Here is a 19613-nt window from a genome sequence, read left to right on the forward strand (position 1 = left end):
AGTAACCCTCCCAACCCTGTTAGTAGCCTATACTGTATTTCGGCAGGTTTATTGGGTGGACCCGCCGTTAATCTGGGTGGACCAGTGCCTCTCTTGCCCTTATGTGGCCTTGTGCCTGCCTGTTACATAATAAAAAAACATTAATGCTTGTTTTCTGGCAATTTAAGAATGTAGGCTTTTAAAGAGAGCATTTATGCCCTTACGCATTTGTGAAGTTCATATAGGTAAGTACATTGAAATTATAATAAGAAAAATAACACAATTAAAAATAATTTAACATATGTGACATTGAAATAAAAAAAAATTAAAAAAAATGCTGCAAATTAAAAGCAAGTGTAATTGGAAAACAATGTTAAAGTTAGACGTTTAATTTATTCACAAATCTTTAAACTTTTCTCTTTATTTTGCCATTTTTATTCAATTCTAAATCACATCTGTAAAACATTTGTTTGTTATTATTGCCTTTGCCATACTGAGTGATATTCAAACAGATGGAAAATACAAACTTACTCAGTAAACAGGACTGATATTAGCCAGAGATAAAGCCAAAATGACCCCACATGTGTGCAAAACAATTAAAGCAAATGGACCACTCTTAACCTCAAATGACAGCTCTAAAATTAACTTGTCTTTTAATCTTTTCATAAGTCAAGAGTCCAACATCCTTTTATACTCTTTTAAAATGTGTCTGCATTAACCCTTGGTACTAAAATCAGCAGACAACGCAGTGGCAACAGACTGGAAAGGTTCGCTTGTTGTTGTTTTTTATTCTGTTGAACCTTGGCCAAGAAAAAATGGCACTATTTTGCAAGGGGAAAAAAGGGGCTAATACATTTTTGCAAACTATATCTGTTGTAGGAGGATAACATTTGGTATATATTTGGAAACATACTTTAATATTAGCTATAAACTTTACTAAAAAAATAAACTAAATAAACTAAAATTGCAAGGTTGATGCATTGTACCTTATCAAATTTATTGAGGCAGTAATGTTCAATGTGCCAGATAAAAACTCACAGTGAAATTGGAAACAGGAAGTTGACTTTTTTTTAGCTAAAATAATAACACTGCCCTAGTGGCCAAAGCTGTAAGTGTTGTTGAGCATATTGGCATTTGTGAGCTCAATTTTTCGGGTGAAATGTCTACAGAGGGGCGCCGAAATCAAGTTGTTAAGTTAGTTGTTTTCAGCTGTACAGGATGAAGTAAAGAGGAATGCATATTTTATAAACTGTATCTGCTAATGAAAACCCTAAACCTAAACCTAACCATCAGTGGACTAAAAATGTAATGTTAGAGGGAAAAATGCAACCTCCGAAATACGCTCGTCACTGATAATGTGAATGCGATTACTGTCAGTGAGTTGGCATAATGTGCTTGATCCTAGGGTACTGGAACTCTCGGAAACAACATGCCGACTTCCTGTGTGATCATGTTGGATAAACAATTATCAACTGCATCTGTGGTGCAAAGCATGATGAAGAATCAGGAGGGCCAAAAGTAATTATCTTTTAATTCTTTTAATTTCAATTAATATCTTTCAATTAGTTTTTATTTGTCAAGCACTTTTTACAACACATTTTCAAAAGCATATTTATAGAAAATAAAAAAAAATAAAAAAAGAAAGAAGTTGAACGTCTTGACATTAGTTAATGCATTATGAACTACTGTGATGGTCTGGCCATCTGTCTAAGCCAGGTGTTTTCCTGCCTTTGGCCTGAGACAAATGGGATAGGCTTCAGCACTACCTGCGACCCTATATAGAACAATCGGCTTTAGAAGATGGATGGATGGATGATGAACTTACCAACATGAACTAACAATGAACAATTTTATTTTCCTTATTAACATTAACCAATATTGCTGTAAAAATATCATTCATTGTTAGTTCATGATATCAAATACATTAACTAAGGTTAAACATTTACAGATGGCTAAAAAACATATTTTTAGAGAAGATAGTCTTTTTAAAATGCATAATCTGATGGAAAGTATAATGCAATGAATTATAGTCAGATTTGTGTATGTCATGATTCACTGTTGTTTTGCCTTGTGTTTTGCCCCATCATCTGTTTCCAGGGACTACATTCCCCATAATTCACTGCCCTCATCACTACCAGCTGTTCCCAATTGTTTTCCCCTGTCTTCCATTATCTAATTTATCCTTGTGTATATAATCCCCTGATGTCTGCTCTGTCTTTGTCAGTTGTTGTGTGTTTTTTCTGTTTCATGTACCAGTTCCTATCGTGGTTGTAACATTTGTTTTATTTCCTAGTTTTGCCTTGTTCCAGTGTTTTCCTTGTTTTTGTACTTTGATTTATTTATTTTTCCCACTCCCTGAGACTGGTATTATGGATTTGTCTTTTTAACCGCTCTTAATTTCAGGGCTATGGTTTCTGAGACTCCACGATTAATCAGCTCTTGTTTCAGCTGAAACAAAAAATAGACAGACAAATTAAAATTTCTTGAGTTTTACATACAGTATTTTCACTTCTATCCAATGACAATGTCTTTTGCGTGAATAGTCCAAAGACTTACTTGCTTTAAAACAGTCTCAATGTTTCCAGTCTGTGTTAGGTCTGAAAACGATCTAACAGTCATTCTAAGTCCAACGAGAATCTCTAAAGGGATACACACACCACACATTAAATATGCAGTTTGTTGAATTGTATGCTGAGAGTGTATTTGCATGTTATGCTTGCATGTATATACTGCACATATCAAAAACATTATATAAGGATATTATATTTGATTTGCTGAAACAAAATCTTTTGTAAAATATGAATGCATGATTTTCAATGAAACTGCTCAATGGGGACTTTACAGGCACTACAGTATGATTTTCTGTAAAGCTGCTTTGAAACGATGTGTATTGTGAAAAGCGCTACACATAAATATGACTTGACTATTATCATTCTGTGTTTTCTGGTATCGTTCAACACATAAAACATATATTTGTGATGAAATTCCTACCGTTGGAGACACCGAAGAACCAACGGCCTGGAACATCTACATTACTGGAGTATTTGAGGTTTGGTAAGTAGTTAAGTTCGTTTGAATGAGGAATTACAAAGTAGTGTTCGGAGTTTGCTGTGTTATAGCCAGCCTGTGCAAACCATAAAACAACATACATTATTTGTACATATAAGACAAAGTACAGAAAAAAGTGTTCCAGTGATATGTTTTTTTTACCTGCACTTCCGACTGTGCTGCTGCCATGTCACCATAATTCATCAGAATGAAAGAAAGATTACTGCCTGAAATTAAAACCACTTGAAACAACGATTTCTGAAAAGAAAAAAGAAAAAAAAACACAGATCATCACTGCAGCCCAGAGCATATCAAGTTTTATTTGACAAAGTCTGTGTCTTTGTGGCTGAAGTCTGAACCGCTACAGTTCAGGAGGTATGAAAAACTTACAGCGCCACCATAAATTCCATAGTTCCAAGTCGCAACAAAGACCCAACTAACATTGAAGCCATGATGAGGGAAATACTGGTTTATATCTTGAGAGGCCCGAGTGAGTACACTTCCATTGGTGTACTCATGATATGAGACCACACCTGACTGATAATCATCAATGTCAGTATATAGAGGAGCAATGAGATCTTCGCTTCCAGCGGCAGGAAAAACAAAAGACTCCAACTCATACAAAGGTTGTTTGAATGAAAGGAATCCATTACCATTAACCTGTAAGAAAGAGAAATCTGTCAAAATCTGCCAGACAAACAGAAAGCTATGAACTAGACTGCATAAAAGAGAGGCGTATCACAGTTGTGTTTATAAAGCATTGGCAATTCACATTTAGAGAGACACATTTTATTCTCACATATATTTGGCTGAATGTTCGCCCGAAGAATAAAAATGGACTGGATATGTTGACCAGATAGTAGGTTTCTTCACCAGTAGGATTTTCTGTGTGTCCTGCCGCTAAGCCAAATGGATAAAATATCGCTGGTACTGTAGAGACAATGATGAACACAAAAAATACAAAAGCTTGGATGAAGATGCTTTGCATTTCACACTTATCTGTGAGGTTCATGTTTGTTCATATTTAAAAAAGCAAAACTAGTTCCAATTCAAGGGTCTTTAATTACCTGGCTTTGTTGTTGATGGTACAATGGTTGCTAAACAAAAAGACAGAGAATTATATTCTAAAACACTTGCGTAAAGTACCGTAAAAATAATTAAATAAATAAACGCAGGTCGCACAGATTACTATTTGCGTAAGTTTCTGATTTTCTATCTGATTCTAGGTATGATATGTCAGATGGTTAACAGGTGGAGTGTGGGAGGCATTTTTCTTATTTGTGTGTGATTTTTCACTATTGCATGTCTGTGATATTTGAGATGGTTTTGTTTGCAGTGTTTGTTGTGGTTTATCTTTTTGATTGAGGATGGGTGTTGTCACTTAATGCCAATCTCCTTGCCAACAATGCCCTGCGATCTATTCAACACGTTCTCACTCCCAAGGTATCAAAGGCTAATGCTTGTACAAGAGCCCAGCACGTCAATCTACAGACGTGAAAAGTGCCCTCTAGTGTCAGCTTTACCACGCATCCGGCAAGTGCATTTCTTTTCAACGGAAAAACCTTTGACGTCAACTGACTGACGCGATGGGCATTAGAATTTTAGCATCGTTTAATTATACGTTGGGGTACAACTTTGTCATCGTGACATATGTTGGGGGTATGATTTTCATTTCATTTGAAATCAGCAGCATTTATTCACAGTGGTTAATATTTAATTTGCTGTTTATCTGTCTATTTAATCTGTCTGGACACATCCTGCACTGCTGAAGTAACCCGTTTCATTACGGGTGTATTCCGAGTCTTACAATCATTTTATATGAAGAACAAACCTAAATGTACATTTTCAGTCACCGATCACTGTCATCCTGCATCCACCGTAACACATCCTGCACAAGTTTCGTTATAACACATTGAAAAATTTGACGCCTCAAGCATAATGACATGGGTTTGACGTCAGAGACTCAAAGCGATTATGCCATTGGCTCTCACATGCTGGTAGAATCAGGATGACACAGGATCAGGATGCCTTCATGGAGGGGCAATAATTTACCGATTAAAACCTTCAGTTTCACTCTGCTACACACTCAATGCCATCGTATGGTTTGGAATATTATTAAAGTGCATTTTTATAAATAAAATGATGATCTAAAATATTATATATGATTGTATAATGTAATATCACACTAATATATTTGTAAGTGTTATAAATCATTGAGGTTAAGCACACAAATAATAATATGCAAAGACTGATAACTGACAACAAAGTTTTCTCGTTGAAAACAATGGGGTTTCTCACCGCGTAGTGATGGGTCATTCATGAACGATTCGTTCATTTTGAATGAATCTTTTATGTGACTCAGAAGAACGAGTAGTCTCAGAGAGTGATTCGTTCATTTTGCGTTGGCCGCGCATGCGCATTGCACAACCTCCGTTGTTACGTGAAAACCGCTTTACAAGAAACAGAAATGATTAGTTCACCTTTCAACTCTTTTGGTCCGAGTCGTTCGTCACCTGACAGCTGTATATGCTATGCATTGCTCACACAGGAAACAGAAATTATTAGTTCACCTCCTGAATCATCTGGTCCGAGTCGTTCGTTCTTTTGTCACGTGACAGCCATATACTCTATAGCGTATATGGCTGTCACGTGATAGATAAAAGAATGAACGACTCAGACGAGAAGATTCCAGAGGTGAACTAATCTTTCTGTTTCTTATAATTTGTCCTTGGCTGCATTATAATTTTTTCCTTATTGGGACTGTAATCAAAGTTTGCGTAAGTAGACGTGTTGGGGGGGGGTGGGGGGGTAGACGTGTCCCATCACTATCACCGCGTCAATGAGAGGACGCTGGAGGCACCTTTGGCGTCATCATGCAGATACAGATGGCTTTTGCACAAGCGTCAAAATTGGACACTTAGGGAATGAGTACGGGTTGATCTTTTGGACATAAACTAATTATCCCCAGCTGGGACTAATGGCTTTGACTGTGATGTATCAGAGCTGACTGGATAAAAGGGACACCAGCATTCGTTGTGCAGATGGGGGTTTGGATGTTGCACGAGAGAACGGCGTCTCAGCTGTAGAAACAATATTTGATACAATGCACGCAAGTATTAATTGAAGGGATGTTGGTTTGCTTTCTTGTTGTTGTTTTTTTCGCACTCTTTTGCAAAGTGTGAAGCAGAGAAGATCAGATAGAGGACTGCAATTGTTAAAAATAAATATATAAATATATTTGCAAATAAATGTAAAAAATAAAAAAGTGTTGAATAAAATGTTAAAATCTGGCATAAGCATTTATACTTTTATTTCTTTATTTATGTTTAATTGTATTAATTTATTTCCACATTGATTTAGTTCCACATTTATTTATTCCCTTAATTTATTTATACATTTATTTATTTTTAAATATATATATTTTCTATATTTATTTATTTTTCATGTATATATTTCCATATTTTTATTTATATATTTCCACATTTATTTATATATTTCATTGTCCATAAGGTAATGAGGGGGGCGTGCTTTATCCCTGAGGCAAAGCAGTCGAACTCAGAGTGCTCCAGAGTGGTGCTTGGAGGCCACAGTGACATCTTATGGTTGACAAATGAAATACAATTGAAACATAATCACAGATGGATGTGGCCGTGCATTAAGAGATTGTAAAATGTACCTGGCTGCGAGTTGAGCGAGTTTAATGGGGAATTAATATCTGTATTGAATGAATGACTGAGGTCTCATATCAAAATCTTATATAACAACTATTTAACAAAATGTATATCTCTGCACTGACTCTTTTAAAAATCTCTGCAGGGATTTTTAAAATGCCTGGGACTCTTCTGAAAATTTTGTCTGGCAATCAGATCAAAAACTGTGAATCCAGCTGATCTGGTAACAGACACTTTTTACATTGTCAAAAGCAGGGTCCAATATTATATTTAATGCAAACGCGCAGATGTTGGCAACAGGAGCTTGCCAAATAGGTATATCCAAACTAGGCAGCTCAGCCAGGATGGCAAAAGGGCGGGAGAGAGAGAGAGAGAGAGAGAGAGAGAGTGACACACGGCTATTCATTTGGAATTATCACTGCCAGATCAACATGTTATTAACCTACTGTAACCAAACTACTCTCCTTTGGTCTACCTACCCTCTCCCTCCACTCTACAGTAGGTGTCTACTGGCGTGGTAGAGGAAATCCACTCAGTGCCCATGCACAATGCTACACTGCTGCTGCTTTGGGGTGCGTCTGTAACATGTACAGCCAGTGTGTTTTGTCTACCATATTGCTTTCCATATCCTACATGGTAAAATGATCATTTATATGCACAATTATGGTAAAGAAAATCAATAGAAACTACTCTTGTTGTGTGTCCACAGGTGCTGAAGAAATCTGCAAAATACCCGAAAAACAACGCCCGAGAGCAGCTGCTTTGGGGCATGTGTTTGTAATATGTAAAGTGAGTGTATATTGTCTATCATTGTCTATCATCTATTCAGTACACACACAAAAATATCTTAAATATGCGTGTTTACAGTTGGAAAGATGCCAGCAGACAAGTACCGTTAAAGATTTACGCTGCGTGTCACAGTTGAGAGCTCAAGACCGGTTTGCGAGTAAATGTACCTGCTCTGCCTTCACGCAACTCTGTCCATTAATCCAGGTAACACACAATGCTGTTTCGCTCCACTTTTGAAGTGTTTGCTGGTTGATATTGCTTTACAGAAAATGGCAGTTTATAAGAGGAGAGTGAGAAAACGTTGGTCAACACTGAAGATGCACCAGTGTGACCTATAATAAAATATAGTGGCACTGACAGGAATAACGGTCGCAAAATGTGACTACTTGGTCACAGTCTGGAGCCTTGGAGTATGAGAGGTCATGTTAGTGTTTCACTGGATATTGTAGGCCTACTATGGGGAAGACAGGTGCATGCGTGAGATCTGTTTGAATGAAATACGCTCTAGTTATCAGTATCCCAATATACTGGAAAAGAATATAGGCAAATACAAATACGCATTGTATTTTAAGCATTTCAGTTGTTTTGCCTCCTATCACCTCTCTCCAATCTAAAATTAATTGAGACTCTCGGTTACTGCGTGCCTTGTAAAATACCCTTAACGTTGCATGTCCTTGGCAGGCACATTGCGCATCTCGTTTAATATCAGCTGTGTGCAACTTTACAGTGCATGATACGTTAATTCCTGTCATTCCCGTGTACTGTAAATATATTGATATTCTTTCCCATAATTGCGCATATACATGGTGATTTTACTGACCGTGTAGGATACGGAAAGCAATGTGGTAGACAATACACTCTTGCTGTACATGTTACAGACGCGCCCCAAAGCAGCAGCTGTGTAGAGTTGTGCATGGGCATTGAGCAAATGGGCAAATTTTCTCTTCCTTTCAACTCTTTTGGTCCGAGTTGTTCGTTCTTTTGTCACCTGACAGCCGTATACGCTGTGCATTCCTCACATGGGAAACAGAAATGATTAGTTCACCTTTCGAGTCTTTTGGTCTGAGTCATTCGTTCTTTTGTCATGTGACGGCCGTATACGCTATGCACACACACAGGAAACAGAAATGATTAGTTCACCTCCTGAATCATCTGGTCTGAGTCGTTCGTTCTCGGATAATGTGGAAATATATAAATATGGAAATTAAAAATGATGGACATATACCCATGAATAAATAAATAAATGTAGAAATAAAAATATATATAAATAAATAAATGTAGAAATAAATGATTAAGGGAATAAATAAATGTGCAAATAAATTAATACAATTATACATAAGGAAATAAAAGTACAAACGCTTATGTATGTCAGATTTTAACATATTTATGTATTTATATGTACACTTTTAAAAAAATTTGCATTTATTTGCAAATATATTATATATTTATTTTTTAATAACGGCAGTCCTCGTCCTCCATAGTCTGAGTTATGCAATGCACTCTAATCACGCCTTAAAGGAACGAAAAGATTTTAGAATGAAAGAACGTGAGTGAAATTGTAACTGCTCCACGGACGCTTATTATTTTCTGTCTTGTGTCACTAACAGACATCGCTGTTTGTGGTGACGACATCCGATTTAGGATGAGCTTGACAGCTGTAACCGGGGAGATGCTGAGCTGTTGCTCTAAGTAGATGGATCATTTTTAAACTGAAGTGGACTGATTTTACTTATCTTGGGGTCCATGCATGGATGAATTGTGTTGATTTATAATTGTGTTGTGTTTATTGTTGTATTTTTATTTTGGGTATGTTGTATTAACTTTTAAAGATTGTAATTAAAATTTCTATTTTATTGGATCATCTAGCGCTCTGTGTTTTTTGCCACTGAAATGAATTCAACCTGTGAATGGTGTACAGTATTTGAGTGTGACCAAAATCTTTCTAGCAAGTCAGTCCACTGTCGGTTATCTTTGGAATGCTCCTGGGAGACTATTTCTAATCATGACAGTGCAGCTCCTATCTACTTGAATGGGGAACACAGAAATCTCAAAACTGGTTGGTCAAGATTACGATCAAATGACATATTTCAAAGCAGCAATATAATTGGATAATACTGGAATCATAAATTGTGATTCTTTACCTCATGTTACTCAGAAAACTCAATTTTCCCGGCTTGTATAGCTAATGTGCATGTGCGTTATAGAGTTGATTGGCAGGTGATGTCTGTATCTAAAAGGTGATTGGCTCTTTTAACTGTAAGACAGGATTTCCTTTCTACATTCGTTGAATGTTGGGCGCTTAGAGCTCGTGGCTGAGCATTCCAATTTCTCCCTTTCATTTTAATTATCTAAATAATCTCTGGTGTGACGTGATATACAGTAACATACTGGTTGTAGTAGTAAAATTTCCATCACTCCTATTGCTGTTTGCCACTGAGGTTGTACCTGAAAGAATGGACACAAATGCAAATGCTATTAATGATTTCTCAGGAACATTTTTGCTCACTTCACACAATAAATCTGTTATGAATTCACAGGTCTGTAATTTCCTGGGTTAGCAGGTATTTGTATAATGGCTGCTAAACAAAAATACAGTATTATATTCTAAAACACTTCCGTTAAGTACATTAAAAAGCACAGGTTGCGTTAATTACTACTTGAGCAAGATTCTGTTTTTCTGTCTGATTCTGGGTATGATGTACAGTAACATACTGGTTGTAGTCGTAAAGCTTCCATTACTCGTATTGCTGCTTGCCGCTGAGGTTGCACCTGAAAGAATGGACACAAATACAAATGCTGTTAATGATTTCTCAGGTACATTGTTGCTCACTTCACACAATAAATCTGTTATGAATTCACAGGTCTACAATTACCTAATGTTGTCGATTGTGCCCTAGCTGTTAAGGAAGAAGAGAGATTGAAACATTAAAAGACTTGTATATGTCTGTGGTCTTTGCCTCATAAGACATGGTAAACAAGAACTTACTCAGTGGCAGGACTGAAATGATTGTGAATACCAGCAGATGTTGTGTAACTGGAAACATTCTGATGAAAACTAGATAAGATGAAGCCAGAGATAAAACCAGAATGATGTCCCCTTATTAAAAACCCTTAGGATTAAAAAAAACAATAATAAAATAAACAAATGGTAACACTTTACAATAGGTTTCCATTCGTTAACATTAGTTAATGCATTAGGTATCAAAAACAAACAATTAACAATATTAAGTTTTACATAATTTATACATTTCTGACTTCCTGCTTCGCTACTGTTTGGACGCTTTTGCTTACTGCTCCATGTTTTGCTAGCTTGCTTTTGCAGTTTAACCTCTTATTTCCATATTAGCTGTTCAGCACAGTGCTCAAAGGACTTAATTTGGCACCCACACCAAAACCAGAGACTTTTGGAACTAAAATATTACTACAAAAAAGTGGATTTTCTGTCAGAGCGGTCTACCAGTCTTCTAATGCCGGCAGTTTACATTCCTGAAACAGGACAACACAGCTGCCTTCACACAGACAGACGAGAAAGAAAATGCCTCTTTTCGGCTCAAACTCCACCTGCTGCTCAAACTGCCACAGACTTCTACAAAATATTGCAGTTCTTGAAACAAAGTTACTTGTGGTACTGCCACCCCTGAAGGAACATACAGGAGAGCATCACCATGGACCCCCTCAGCCAACAGCGGGTGAGTCCTGTGAATTTAATGCTCCTCGACATTATAACATCTATAAATACAGCATTCATGCTTTAAGACCTTCTTCTCAATCATTATAAACAGCAATATAAACAACACCTACACTCTTTTTGCTACTGTAGCGAGACTAACTAACCCCCCAATACAGGTTCCCTGTGAAATGCTCTCTGACAGCAAATGCAACGAGTTTGCATAATTTTTCATGAAGAAGATCAATGATATTAGAATGGTGATCAGCTCATCCTCATGGTGCGCTGAGATTAGACAGCACCCACCAAAAAAACTTGTCTGATTTTGAGGCAATAGATGGCAAAACCCTGGAAGTAGTTTTGTACAGCATCTTAAAACGTCGACCTGCTTTTTTTAACAATTACAGACCAATCTCAAATTTTCCTGTCATAGGCAAGATAATTGAAAAAGTTGTTTTCAGTCAGCTGAACAAACTTTTAAACTCAAATGGCTACTTGGACAATTTCCAGTCTGGTTTCCGACCGCATCACAGCATAGACACAGTGCTCATACAAATACTTAATGATATTTGGCTAAATACTGATTCAGGCAAAATATCAGTGCTGTTATTACTAGATTTCAGTGCTGCCTTTGACACTGTGGACCACAACATTCTGATAGACAGACTGGACAACTGGGTAGGACTCTCTGGGAAAGTCCTCAGCTGGTTGAGGTCATATCTAGAAGGGAGGGGGTTACTATGTGAACATAGGGAACTATGAATCTGAGTGGACATCCATGATGTGTGGAGTCCCACAAGGCTCAATTCTTGCAACGCTCTTGTTCAACCTGTATATGCTTCCACTAGGCCAAATTATGAAAAAGAATCAAATTGTGTACCATAGCTATGCAGACGACGCCCAGATTTACCTAGCCCCATCACCAAATTACTATAGCCCTATAGATTCTGTGCAAGTGCATTGATGAAATTAACTGTTGTATGTGCTGAAACTTCCTTCAGTTAAACAACAACAAGACAGAGGCCATTGTATTTGGCAACAAAGGTGAAATTCCCAAGGTGAACACATACCTTGACTCCAGGGCTCATAAGACAAAAAATCAAGAAAGGAATCTTGGTGTCATTTTGGAGTCAGACCTTTGTTTCAGTAGTAACATCAAATCAATAACTAAATCAGTCTACTATCATCTAAAAAAAATAAAAAATAGTGAGAATCAGATGTTTTGCATCCAGTCAAGACTTAGAGAAACTTGTTCATGCATTCATCACCAGAAGGGTGGACTACTGCAATGGACTTCTCACCGGCCTTCCCAAAAAGACCATTAGACATTGTGGTGGAGGGAGCGTGGTTGAGCGTTCGTCCGGAGAGAGAGAAAGCGGTAAGGGTGTACATACCTGAGCGCTATAATGTCTAACATCTGTTTCTGATTGCAGTAAGCACTGGGGAGAGTGATAAAAATGGACCACGCCAGAGATGAAAGGAGAGAGATCTACCAGACGGAAAAAGACTGAATTGAATTGTGACTGTGATCTGCTGAGTGTTGTGCTGAAAAGCCATTTTTAGATTGTTTAATTAAAGTTATACCTTTGATTTTAAATCCCAAGTTCCCTATCTGTCACTCACTCGACGTTGTGTCAATGTAGTGACACCAGCGGTCGTCCTTGGGAGCCCCGAACACCTCTGATCTTTGAAAAAAGGCCAATGGGAATTGGCAAGTGGACATACAGGTGAGGAGCTGACTCGCAACCACTCATTCAGATTTTCTCTTCGGAGCCAAGCGGTTGTGTTCAGCAAGCTGAATTACTCTGCCGATCCATTCACCTCGAAAAGCTGTTGGATTTACGGGGCATTACAGCAGCATCTCCCCCGCTTGCACTGGTGAAGTGCAGAGAACGCCCCTGGGCGCTTCAGCAGCTAAAAGAGTATATTCTTCCTACTAAAAGAGTATAGTTTCCCTTCTAAAAGAGTGGCATTAATGGAGAACGTCTTTTAAAAGACGTTCTCTCATGTTTGTGTGTATTTCCTGGTTGCGGTCGTTACCTCTCCACTTCCGATGGCCACGATCGCGGTCTTACATGCTTGGGCCTGCCCACGCGGAGACAGCATTCGTGGATGGGTCATGTTCTCATGGGTGACCATGGCAATTTTGCGGTCATTGTTTTTCCTTCGTTAGAGGGAAAGACCACCCCAGTGGCTCCCCGCCTCGGCCCTTCTACCTACGGGTTTGAGGCCGTGTCGGTTAGCATTTGGGGCGATTTGGGGACCCCAATGGGAGCCATTCTGCCGGGTAACTCCCCACGGACCTCCCATTCCCCAGTATGCTTGTTTGCCCCTCTAGGATGAGACCGCCGGCTCGTCTCAGTGCAAGTTCGCAATCTCGTTTCAGCGCTCGCTAAGTGGATGAGCTCTCAATTGTAACATCGCAGAGTGGGCTGTCCAGTCTGACTCTGAGGACTCGACTGGGCTCCCACCTTCGGGTGTGGTCGCCCAGTCGCAGCCTGACACGCAGCTGGAAGCCATGCTTGCCTGGGCGGCTGCGTGTGTCAGGCTGGAGTGGAACCCTCCACCCCACCCGAACCCTCGCAGCCTGACAATTGGTTCCTGGGCCTGGAGCGCCGCTCACTGCCGCGCCCCGCTCCAGTCCCTTTCTTCCCAGAGGTGCATGAGGAGCTCATGAGGTCATGGCGGGCACCTTTCACTGCCCGGACCCGGTCTCTGAGCTCCTACGCTCTCACTACCCTCAATGGTGGGGCTGCCAGGGGGTACTCGGTGATTCTGCATGAGGGTAGTTCTGACCCGGGATTGATGCAGGAGCTGCGCTCGGCACCGACCTCACTCTCCGGGTGACGAAGGTCACGGCGCGGACTCTCGGGCAGGTGATGTCCACCCTGGTGGTCCAGGAGTGACACCTATGGCTCAACTTGGTCGAGATATGCGAAGCTGACAAGGTACGGTTCCTTGATGCCCCCGTCTCCCAGATCAGACTGTTCGGCGACACCATTGAGGACTTCGGCCAGCAGTTCTTGGAGATGAAACAGCAGGCGGAGGACTATTCAGCACATCCTGCATCGGCACGGTTCAAGACTTTGCACCTCGTCTGCTCATCTCCAAGGGCGTCCTCCTTCCGTCGCCAAGGGCCATCCAGCCCCAGCGTGGAGCCACCCGCAGGAATCAGATGCCACCCGTCTCACGGCCGGCCACCAAGAACCCGAGGAAGGCTTTGAAGCACCCCTGAGACGGGCGACCCAGGCACGTGGAGACCTGCTGCAGGCCTAGAGATGGTAAGCAGACCACTCCATCCCCTGGTGGAGGGCCGGGAGGAGAATCCTTTGCCTTTTCTTTGATTCGCTGCATGCCGAAGGGTTGCGGCACCTACACGTTCAGAAAAGGAGCGGTTTCCTCATTCCCTGGGTCACATATCCGGTTCTCACAGCCAACGTTATCAGGACCACTGGCCACCGTTCCTTTATGGCAGGTATGGCGCTCCAGGGGCGGTCCCCCCACCCCTGCGTGCCCAGCTGTGGCACAAACACGCCCACGCCAGGCTGGTTCTGACGGACTGCGGGGACGACTTTCCTCCTCCCCCCTCCCTGACCGGCCCTATGGTGGGTATCCGGAGCCAGGTAAGTGCTTCGATGTTCCCAGACTCAGCACGGCCACGAAGTTTGGGCTCCAGCCCCCTCGACATGGCGCCTCAGGCTCCGCCCCATCACGAGACCCCACCTGCCGGTACGTCCGACGCGATTGTCCCCTTGGTCCCCCTCGCTCGGAGCTTAGGGCGTGGCTTGCGTTCCCCAACCCATCGCAGTGGTTGATCAGGACCGTCCGACTCGGCTACGCAGGTTCAACGCCGTCTGCTTCACTTTGGTGAATGGCGAGAATGCCGCTACCCTTCATGCAGAGATCGCTACCCTTCTGCGTAAGGGTGCAATAGAGCTTGTCCCTCCAGCCGAGATGAAGAAAGGGTTTTACAGCCCCTACTTCATCGTACCAAAGAAAGCCATTGGGTTGCGGCCAATCTTGGACCTGCAAGTACTGAACCTGGCTTTGCACAGACTCCAGTTTAAGATTCTGGTGCAAAAACACATTCTAGCGAGCGTCCGGCATCAAAATTGGTTCGTGGCGGTAGACCTGAAGGACACGTACTTCCACATCTCGGTTTTACCTCGACACAGACCCTTCCTAGGGTTTGCTTTTGAGGGCCGGGCGTACCAGTGCAAGGTCCTCCCCTTCGCCCTATCCTAGTCCCCTCGCGTCTTCACAAAGGTTGCAAAGGCAGCCCTTGCCCTGCTAAGGGAAGTGGGCGTCCGCATCCTCAACTATCTCAATGACTGGCTAATCCTAGCTCAATCTCGGGATGTGCTGTGCACCCAAGGACCTGGTGCTCACGCACCTCAGCCGGCTGGGGCTTCGGGTCAACTGGGAAAAGAGCAAGCTCTCCCCGGTTCAGAGCATCTCTTTTCTCGGTTTGGAGTTGGACTCAGTCTCGATGATGGTGCGTCTCACAAACGAGCATGCACAGTCAGTGCTGAACTGTCTGAAGGCGTTCAGACAGAAAACAGCGGTCCCACTGAAACTTTTTCAGAGGCTCCTGGGGCATTTGGCATCCTCAGCGGTGGCCATCACTGCGAGCCACTCACATCCCGGGTGACATAAACACCGCAGCGGACGCGCTGTCAAAACAGATTACGCTCAGGGGTGAGTGGAGACTCCACCCCCAGGTGGTCCAGCTGATTTGGAGTTGATTCGGTCAAGCGCAGGTGGACCTGTTTGCTTCCCAGGAATCCTCCCACTGCCCGCTATGGTACGCCCTGACCGAGGCACCCCTCGGTATAGATGCGCTGGCACACAGCTGGCCCCCGGGACTACACAAATATGCGTTTCCCCCAGCGAGCCTACTTGCACAGACCCTGTGCAAGGTCAGGGAGGACGAGGAGCAGGTCATCCTAGTAGCACCCTACTGGCCCACCCAGACATGGTTCTCGGACCTCACGCTCCTCACGACAGCCTCCCCGGCGAAGACCTAAGTGGCCTACCACCCACGGTGGTAGACACAATCATTCAGGCTAGGGCTCCCTCTATGAGGCGTCTGTATGCCTTGAAGTGGCATCTGTTCACTAAGTGGTGTTCTTCCCGATGCAAAGCCCCCAGAGATGTGCAGTCGGATCTGTGCTTTCCTTCCTGCAGGAGAGGCTGGAGGGCCGGCTGTCCCCCTCCACCTTGAAGGTGTATGTAGCCACCATTTTGGCACATCAAGATGCAGTAGATGGTAAGTATTTGGTGAAGCACGACTTGATCATCAGGTTCCTGAGAGGTGCTAGGAGGTTGAATCCCCCAGACCGCGCCTCATCCCCTCGTGGGACCCCTCGTGGGACCTTCAGGGTCTACAGGGAGCTCCCTTCGAGCCCCTGGAGTCAGTTGAGCTAAAGGCACTCTCTTTGAAGACTGCCCTCCTGACTGCGCTCACTTCCATCAAGAGGGTAGGGGACCTGCAGGTGTTCTCTGTCAGCGAAACGTGCCTGGAGTTCGGTCCGGGCTACTCTCACGTGATCCTGAGACCCCGACTGTTCGGGGCTCCCAAGGGCTACCCCTAGTGTCACTACATCGACACAATGTCTCGTTCCCTGCATCAGGGAACGGAGGTTACGAAAGTAACCAGGACGTTTCCCATTTCCTCCTTTCCCACCCAATGAACCTTCTCACAGACATATGCAGCTCATTAAAAATGCTGCTCCCAGGATTCTTACCCAAACCAAAATATCTGAGCATATTACTCCAATCCTCAGATCTTTACACTGGCTTCTAGTTACATTTAGAATTGATTTTAAAGTACTATTACTCATTTATAAATTACTCAATGGCCTAGGACCTAAACAAATTGCAGATTTGCTTGTTGAATATAAACCTATCAGATGTCTAAGATCATTAGGATCAAGTCAGTTAGAAATACCAAGGGTTCACTCAAAACAAGATGAGACTGTGTTTAGCTATCATGCCACCTGCAGCTGGAACCAAGAGGTCAGGTGTGCTTCAACAGTAGCCACATTCAAGACTGAAAACACATCTGTTTAGCTATTGCATTAATTCATTGAGCACTGTGCTGCACTTACTGATTGCACTGCATCGTTTTATTTCTTTATTATTTTTCTTTTTATTTATTTGAATGTTTTTTTTTTATTTGTCTTATTACTTTTTATTCTTATTTCTTGTTCTTAATTGATTTTAAAATTATTCTTATGTATCTTATGTTTGTTTTTTTTAAATAATTTTTATGTATATCACTTTGAATTGCCATTGTGTATGAAATATGCTATTCAAATAAACTTGCCTTGCCTTGTTAATGTTCATTAATAAAAAAATACTATTGTTTATTGTTAGTTCATGTAAATTCATTGCACATTAACTAATGTTAACAAATATAACTTTTGATTTTAAAAATGTATTACTATATGTTGAAATTTACATTAACTAAGATTAATAAATACCTAATAATATTGTTTATTGTTTGTTCATGTTAACTAATGTTGTTAACTAATGTTAACAAATGCAGCCTTATTGTAAAGTGTTACAAAATATATAAAACAAATACATAAATATTTGTAATTATTATGCTTATTGATTTAACAGATGCAATTGATTATTAAACATTGGTGCCTTTTATCATATGGTTGCTGTAGAGAATAGCTTGAATGTTCTTCGAATAGCTTATTATATTATTAAACATTATTATCTGTTGTCTTATAACTTAGAAAAAAGAGAATATAGCTTATGACATGTTAAAGAGTAAGATAGAAAAACTCACCTTAGACAGGTTAAACCAACAAGCTCTTCAACATACTGTGCATTAAATTGCTGAGCAGGAAGCTTTAAATGATTTTAAATGCATCACAGCCCTGTAGGCACACCTACAGGAAAAAAAAAAAAAAGAATTGTTACCATCTGATACATCATTGCACCATGTTCCATGGTTTTGCCACAGTACTTTTTATGAAAGAGTTGTGTGCTTTTATGATCATTGATCAAGATGAACAAAAGCCCAAAAAGTCACTGTTGTATTTTTGCCTTGAAAAATAGGCTTATATATGATGTTACTTGCTGACGTGTAAAAAAAAAAAGAAAAAGCTAGTTAGTTGGTTTGCTAGATTAGATTATTAGATACAGAGATCGAATGGAAAACAGAACAATGAGGAAGAAGGATATTTCTAATATTTATATCAGTAGACAACATCTGTGTTAACATAAAATGCATAGAATGAGGATGACACAGAAGAAATAGAAATAATTGACGCTGGCTGAAAGTGCTTCAGTTCACAATAACAATAATTACAAATTGTATTGTGTTAACCAATCATTTATTGGTAAGGAAACTTGGCAACATTTCATAATAACTTGCATTTTAATCAATATATTATATATAGCCTGTATATGGACCCTTATGCATGTTATCTATTTATCACTCTAATATATTTATATATATATATATACATAAATGGAACTATGGGAATTAGGTTGTGACTAAACAAAATTCAAATAAATCAAAACTGTGTTATATTTTAGCATCTTCAAAGAACCCTTTGCCTAGAATTTTCAGACATGTACTCTTGACATTTTCTCAACCAACTTCTTGAGGTATCACCCTGAGATGCTTTTTAAACAGTATTGAAGGAGTTCTCATCTATGTTGGGCACTTATTGGCTGCTTTTCTTTATTATTTGGTCCAAGTCATCAATTTCAAAAACGTTTTTTTTTTTATTTATTTTTTATTACATTTTAGTTTTATAATGAAATAAATGAATATGGTGGCACAATTATATTTTTGTCTACAAAACTAATTTCAAACATTTAAGCATACGACCTTCAGATCAAAAGATTTTTAAGATCATGAGAAACATTTCAGTCAAGTGTTTCAAAACTTTTGACCGGTAGTGTATATATAAGATTTACGCAATATATATATTGACACAGTGTGGATAAAATGAATGTCAATCTGAAATCAATTTGCGTTTTGATTAAAACCTTGTATTCAAAATCAGGTAGTTTGTACAGTTATTTAGGTTCATTATTTTAGGCCTGTAGTAGTGCCATATTTTGTTGCTGTTTTACACTTGAATTTCCTTAAAGGCCCCTATGGAAAGTGTCTGTGGGACTGAAACATCAGTCACCTGTAAACAGAACCCTGCTAGATTTGTTCAGGTGCTGCAGAACCAGTTATTCAACTCAAATATCAGAAAGCACATAAAAACAATTATAGATTAATTCAAGGAAAAAATATAATAACCTGTTTTATGGTAAATTGAAAGTCATAGATATAATGGTAAAGGAACATGAGCACAGGTCCATTGAGAGATTGCAAAGGGCACTTGATAACTAGGAGGTTTGTTTTTCCTGCTGTGCACCTCATTCTTTAACATTAAAGGTGCACTCAGTTCGCTGACACCTGGAGGAGCAGATGCATCACA

At 40.4% G+C, this 19613-nt stretch overlaps 1 protein-coding gene across 1 annotated transcript in view; it reads right to left on the reverse strand.

Annotated features, from left to right (window-relative positions):
* LOC127423221 (uncharacterized) overlaps positions 1 to 18190 on the reverse strand; it is a 39811-nt gene extending 21621 nt beyond the window's left edge. The window contains exons 1-12 of the mRNA XM_051667361.1: positions 17957 to 18190; positions 10474 to 10597; positions 10361 to 10384; positions 10200 to 10256; positions 9876 to 9932; positions 4095 to 4124; positions 3827 to 3957; positions 3418 to 3687; positions 3190 to 3285; positions 2971 to 3103; positions 2536 to 2618; positions 2368 to 2427 (exon numbers count right to left, since the gene is read on the reverse strand). Of these exons, the coding sequence (XP_051523321.1) occupies positions 2368 to 2427; positions 2536 to 2618; positions 2971 to 3103; positions 3190 to 3285; positions 3418 to 3687; positions 3827 to 3957; positions 4095 to 4124; positions 9876 to 9932; positions 10200 to 10256; positions 10361 to 10384; positions 10474 to 10531 (999 nt within the window). The 5' untranslated portion in view covers positions 10532 to 10597; positions 17957 to 18190. The remainder of the gene's footprint in view (positions 1 to 2367; positions 2428 to 2535; positions 2619 to 2970; positions 3104 to 3189; positions 3286 to 3417; positions 3688 to 3826; positions 3958 to 4094; positions 4125 to 9875; positions 9933 to 10199; positions 10257 to 10360; positions 10385 to 10473; positions 10598 to 17956) is intronic.
* Between the last annotated feature and the right edge of the window lie 1423 nt (positions 18191 to 19613).

This window comes from Myxocyprinus asiaticus, chromosome 32, assembly GCF_019703515.2.
Source record: "Myxocyprinus asiaticus isolate MX2 ecotype Aquarium Trade chromosome 32, UBuf_Myxa_2, whole genome shotgun sequence".
NCBI lineage: Eukaryota > Metazoa > Chordata > Actinopteri > Cypriniformes > Catostomidae > Myxocyprinus > Myxocyprinus asiaticus.